Here is a 5,913-nt window from a genome sequence, read left to right as displayed (position 1 = left end):
TAGATCATCCATGACTATGTTTAAATATTTCACTGACTGTATGATACATAAAATGGTAATGTACAATAAGATTTGCTTCATAAATCATAAATTGAATAATTCATATTTCATGAAATTGTTTCAATGTATCTCATTGCTAAAATTAAATTTTGTATGGTGTTTTGTACAATTCTATTCCATTCAGCAGTTAAAATAACACATTTATTTTACACCTATTATGCAATTGTTTCATTTAAGCATTGATGTCTATTTTTTTTTTGTTTCATTGGGGTATGAAAAAACAATGTTTGCAAACTGTATGAATCCGCTTACAAACACTGGACAATTAATTGGTCCCTCACTGGTGAAACTTGGGTGGGGGGTGGGGATATAGGTTTTGCCTGCAGCCGTTAGTCCATCCATCAGTCTGTCTGGTTTAAGTTTTGGTTAAAGTTTTATAATGGCACACCATTCAATTAATAATGTATATTGATGCTGCTTCACTGATATGGGATTCTTTTGGAATAAAATCAGTGTTTACTTCTATGCTGTGCTATGCAGAATCATGTTTATTTTTCAATCCAAGGCTGTTATTACACATTTCACTTTAAATTCACTTTAAATTCTTTTACTCTGTACATTAGACATACCAAAAGAATACCTGAATATCGTTTAGGGGCAGGACACATTGTTTATTCAACCCAATAGAGAATGCTTGTTATTTGTAAATAAAGGTGATACTGTTAATTAAAAATTTAAGAGAAAATTTATGTAATTTATTATTTTTTATGTCATCTGACCCGAAGGGTCATGATGACCTATAGTCATCATGCTTTGTCCGTCGTCGTGCTCCATGCGTCGTGCATTCACATTCACATTTCAAACTTCTTCTCAAGTTCCACCAGTGGGATTGAGCTGAAACTTACCTGAAATGATGCTGGGATGGGCTTGACCATGAGTTGTTATTTTTCGGGTCGGTCTGAAATCCAAGATGGCCACCATGGCCGCCATCTTGAAAAACACATTTTAAACTTCTCCTGTTCCATTGGTGCTGTTGAGCTGGAAATGGGTGAGAATGTCAAGAAAGGCGAGTCAACATAGTGTTGATATTTTTTCGGCCTCGTTAAAACTTTGACATGGCAGCAATGGCGGCCATTTTGTAACATGATTGCACAATCATGGTTTTCCTGAACAACACCTATTTCAAACTTCTTCTCAAATTCCACCGGTGGGATTCAGCTCTAATTAACTTACCAGAAATTATCCTTAGATGGTCCAGACCAATTGTTGTTATTTATTGGGTCAGTCAGAAATCCAAGATGGCCACCATGGCCAACAGTGCCACTATACTTGCTACAGAGAATGCATACTACAAAATAAGGGTTTTAATTTAGAGTCAGATGACCGTTAAGGCCCCTGGGCCTCTTGTTATTTATGTACACATTTATCTGCAAATGTCTACAAGGCTCTAATCTTCCTTTTTGCATTTATAACAGGAGGGGGCTTATTTGAAGATAAATACTGTACATGTTATCTGGGCCATAGTTCAATGTCTATCGTCTGTTGATTTCAGGGCCTTGCCCTAATTTAGCCAGAATTTCTGGATATTGAGTTCAAAGCATTATATTGAAGCTGGCATAAGTAACAAGTAAAATGTGGTGAACAAAAAACAAAGCCAAATATTTGTTCCAACTTCCATACAAATGTATGCATTTTATAAAGGAACATTTTGGAGTGGGGCACTCCTCGCGCCCCCAACAGTAAACACCATCTTGGAGTGGGGCACTCCTCGCGCCCCCAACAGTTAACACCATCTTGGAGTGGGGCACTCCTCGTGCCCCCAACAGTAAACACCATCTTGGAGTGGGGCACTCCTCGCGCCCCCAACAGTAAACACCATCTTGGAGTGGGGCACTCCTCGCGCCCCCAACAGTAAACACCATCTTGGAGTGGGGCACTCCTCGCGCCCCCAACAGTTAACACCATCTTGGAGTGGGGCACTCCTCGCGCCCCCAACAGTTAACACCATCTTGGAGTGGGGCACTCCTCGCGCCCCCAACAGTTAACACCATCTTGGAGTGGGGCACTCCTCGCGCCCCCAACAGTTAACACCATCTTGGAGTGGGGCACTCCTCGCGCCCCCAACAGTAAACACCATCTTGGAGTGGGGCACTCCTCGCGCCCCCAACGGTTAATACCCTCTGAGGAAGACTACCTGGTGAAGTAGGCACGGGTGACATGTTCTCTAACAGCTTGTCCGTCCTGCGGTCCATTGTAGGCAGCATCACCCTCTACCTCATCAACAGCATTGTCTTCCTCCCCATCAATGAGTGGCTCCCTCATGGACATGGCAATGTTGTGAAGCACTGCACATGCCATGATAAGGGTGACGACTCGTTCCGGCTGCATGCGTATCTGTGTTAAGAAAGTTTGGAATATATAAGACATGATAAATGTATGATAACATTTATATATACAGATTTCATAGAAATTTTCTATGCTGTCACTTGTATTGTCACTCTCACTTTTTCCTTTTCAAATTGATATATTTATCTATAAGGATATTGAATTAGTTTAATGTATTTTTTTTAAGGTCATGAGTAATTGAATAGCTATATTAGATTGAGTCATTTCCAGATATCAATATTAATGTTAAACCCTATAAAGTATATGTGTGTTATTCAATTTGAATACACTGTACTGATAACATCACTGTCATAATTGCTTGTCCATGAAGTAAAATTAATACCTCAGAGTGAAGGATGTGGAAGCGTCTCTTCCACCTCCCAAATGTCCTTTCGATGACACTTCTGGTCCTGCCATGTGCATAGTTATAGTTTCTTTGTGCAGGACAATTTGCATTCAAATATGGCGTCAACAGGAATGGTCGGCACGGGTAGCCAGAATCACCCAATAGCACATTTTCCAAATTCTGGTTTGTTTCCATATGCTGACAAACCTGCAAATCAATATAATAATACAAATGCAAAACAATGTCAAAAATAGTGGAGGAATGTTAGTTCAAGAACTGGCCCTTGAGATAATTTTTATTTAAGGTCATTTCAGTTGGATTTTTTTTTATGAATCTATTATTTTATTAATGAATATCATCATATGACATTGCAACTCTATCTTGATAATATGAACAGTTGACATTTATATGTAAACATTTTTTTTTTTAAATGGATCACCATCAATGACCTAAATCAATTTATATAAAAAAAATATGAATTGAATACCTCTTTTTCTACAACTGCTAATGCCAGCTATATGTATCTCATTGTTTTTTATAATAAAGATCACCTTTATTAGAAGTAAATTTTAATAATATGTAACTGGTCTCTTTTTGGAATGTTATAAACTATGGTAATTAAATATATACCTGAGAAGTTCTGAAAATATGGGCATCATGTGTGCACCCTGGCCAACTGGCATTGATGCCCAAGAATTTTCCTGTAGCAAAAAATGAATGAAATGAAATATTACTGTAAGAAATATAGTATATTATACATAATATGGGTAGACCATTTTTATTATTTTTTACAAATATATAATATTTATTTCACAATGATGCATGTTCACTTATGTAGCACACTACAGTAGGACAGACTGGCCATGGGCGATAAATGTACACTATAATTGGTATATTCAGTATGAAGAAGTACATTCAGGCTTCACATTTGTGAAAACAAAAATTGATAAATTGGTTCCGGATTTTCCAAAAAGTGTGTTTACACATGAAATTAAGTTTTGCCTACAGCGAAAATTATATAGGCACCTAGCTTTAGCAGAAACAATGGACCAAATGGGAAAGACTCACTGGAATTATTTAATTACAAAAAAACTGATGACATAAATTTAAAACAAACAATCCAACCTTGTTTTTCTGTGTTTGTTCCTGCTTTGTCTATTTATGTTTTGTTTTGCTGTTGTTAACATTTATTATTTATGTATCCATGTATTGATTTGATTTGTATTAGATATAATAGTGTCTTATTATGTCATTTGAAATGTATAAATATGTTAAAAATTTTGAAAAATAAAAAATAAAATAAAAATTTAAAAATATAGGTCTAATGATAATAATGAACAAGTATAATATAAATGCAATTATCATTTGTCAGTTTCATTATCTTGTCTATGGTTTCACATATGCTTGAAACCATATTTACACACTATTCCATAGCTATTGTTCAGAGGATCCGGAGTTTCACATAGTTGAAACTGACTATAGTTGTTGGGTTTTTTTTTATAGTTAACTTGTCAATGTTGTAAGGGGCACCACGCAGAGGATCACGAGTGCATAAACAAATTTAAACTTACCGTCAGCATCACAAACACCCTGCACATTGATGCTGTGGTAGCCCTTCCTGTTTACATAGGATGGCTCGTCAGTGTGTGGTGCCTGTATACGGATATGTGTTCCGTCCACTGCTCCTATTATGGAGGGAAACCCGGCGATGGCGAAAAATTTCCTCTTCCCCTTCTGGCACTCCTCTGTGGTGGGCCACTTTATAGCTTGGCTAGCATAACAAGCCAACTTACCACACACTTTATGGACGCACCTGGATACGGTGCTTTTATCCAGACCTTTCAATGAAATAACAAGTAAGTTGTTTGCCAAAATTATTCGGTTTTGTCATTTTTTAGCCCACCGGTATCGTAGAACAGTACACTAATCGTTTACAGTATCGTACATTAACACGTTGTTTATATAAGTGAACCTTTTCACTGAAATATAGACGTCAACTGTAGGACTACTAGCGCACATTCTTTTTCAAAACAAGCAATCGTCGATGACGTGTGATGGGCATTTATTACGAAAATACAACTTCAAACAAAACTTCCAATGTGTACACTATACAAATGTTAAGGGCAAGCTTATATATAATTACTATTTACTATTAGTAATGTAACAGAGCGCAGGATGGATTAAATTTAAATCACTGCCTCCGCTAGGGATCGAACCCGGGACCTCTTTCTTACTAGTCTTGCGCTCAACTGATCGAGCTGAAGAGAAGATTTCCCTAGCCGAGCAGTATATTGCGGCTAGTATTTACCAGGGTTACATATATAAAAGAATATTCGATGATAACTGTTTCTGTCGCTGCAAGAAATCATAATCTACATTTTCAAAATTGAAAGAATGAATCAATTTTTGTTGTTAACTTGTTGTCAATATTGGAAGAAATAACAGCTGCAATATATTTGATTTCACTGCATCAATATTGCTTGTGGTTTAATTAATCCATTCAATTACCTGTAGTGTCTCCAACAACTTGAAGGAAACTTCCACTTGCCAGGAACCTCAATGTTGACAGCACCTGCTGCTGAACAGTCAGGGCATGGTTCCTGCGAGATTTCCTTGCTAAATCCTGTCTAAGGAGATGGGTCAGGAACATAATTGATTGCCGACCAAATCTGTATCTTTGGCGCAGCTCCTGGTCCGTAAAGGCTCCATCAAGGATGGCTTGATGTCGAAAAATGCGCTCTTTCCTCTGAGGAGGGACAACGACAAGCACCAAGGCGGCCATATTTGACGACTCGTTAAATACTTAATCGTGGGTAGATGAGTGATTAAAGTTAGCGATTAATTAGCGAGTCGTTAAATGTTAACTTTTTTTGAACAACAGTTAACGACGTCGTTATATCTTAACGACTCGCTAACCATGGTTTAACGACGTCGTTAGCTTAACGATAGTTTTGAACAACCGGGCCCAGGTCACTAAACAAGAAAGTTCTTAAGGTTCATCCTTACTAGTCCACAGTAATCAACGGCATGGTCAGAGGGCTCGATCCTGATACCTCCACTATAATCACTGAAAACAGATCCGATAACTCTAACCTTAAGTATACAGTTTGTCCACGGGTTCTCAAAGTGAAAAATAGTGTATCAAATGTGAAAGTACCTGTAAAAATTTGTAATATCACTGC

At 37.5% G+C, this 5,913-nt stretch overlaps 1 protein-coding gene across 1 annotated transcript; it reads right to left on the bottom strand.

Annotated features, from left to right (window-relative positions):
* Window positions 1-1,807: 1,807 nt before the first annotated feature.
* LOC117320684 (putative nuclease HARBI1) lies at window positions 1,808-5,513 on the bottom strand. Its single transcript, XM_033875198.1, has 5 exons — window positions 5,240-5,513; window positions 4,303-4,569; window positions 3,362-3,432; window positions 2,729-2,938; window positions 1,808-2,394 (listed from the first exon to the last, which is right to left on the bottom strand). The coding sequence occupies exons 1-5, from the start codon at window positions 5,511-5,513 to the stop codon at window positions 2,191-2,193; spliced, it is 1,026 nt and encodes a 341-aa protein (XP_033731089.1). The 3' UTR covers window positions 1,808-2,190.
* Window positions 5,514-5,913: the final 400 nt, after the last annotated feature.

The sequence above is a fragment of the Pecten maximus genome, unplaced genomic scaffold, assembly GCF_902652985.1.
Source record: "Pecten maximus unplaced genomic scaffold, xPecMax1.1, whole genome shotgun sequence".
Taxonomy (NCBI): Eukaryota; Metazoa; Mollusca; class Bivalvia; order Pectinida; family Pectinidae; genus Pecten; species Pecten maximus.
The sequence above is the reverse complement of the archived record's forward strand: the minus strand, read 5'-3'. Positions and strand labels throughout refer to the sequence as shown.

Coding starts and splice junctions, on each gene's coding strand:
- LOC117320684 (XM_033875198.1), bottom strand. CDS start 5,513: ATGGCCGCCTTGGTGCTTGTCGTTGTCCCTCCTCAGAGGAAAGAGCGC. Junction 3,433..4,302: donor GGGTGTTTGTGATGCTGACG/GTAAGTTTAAAT, acceptor TTTTTGCTACAG/GAAAATTCTTGGGCATCAAT. Junction 2,395..2,728: donor TCCACATCCTTCACTCTGAG/GTATTAATTTTA, acceptor TTCTTAACACAG/ATACGCATGCAGCCGGAACG.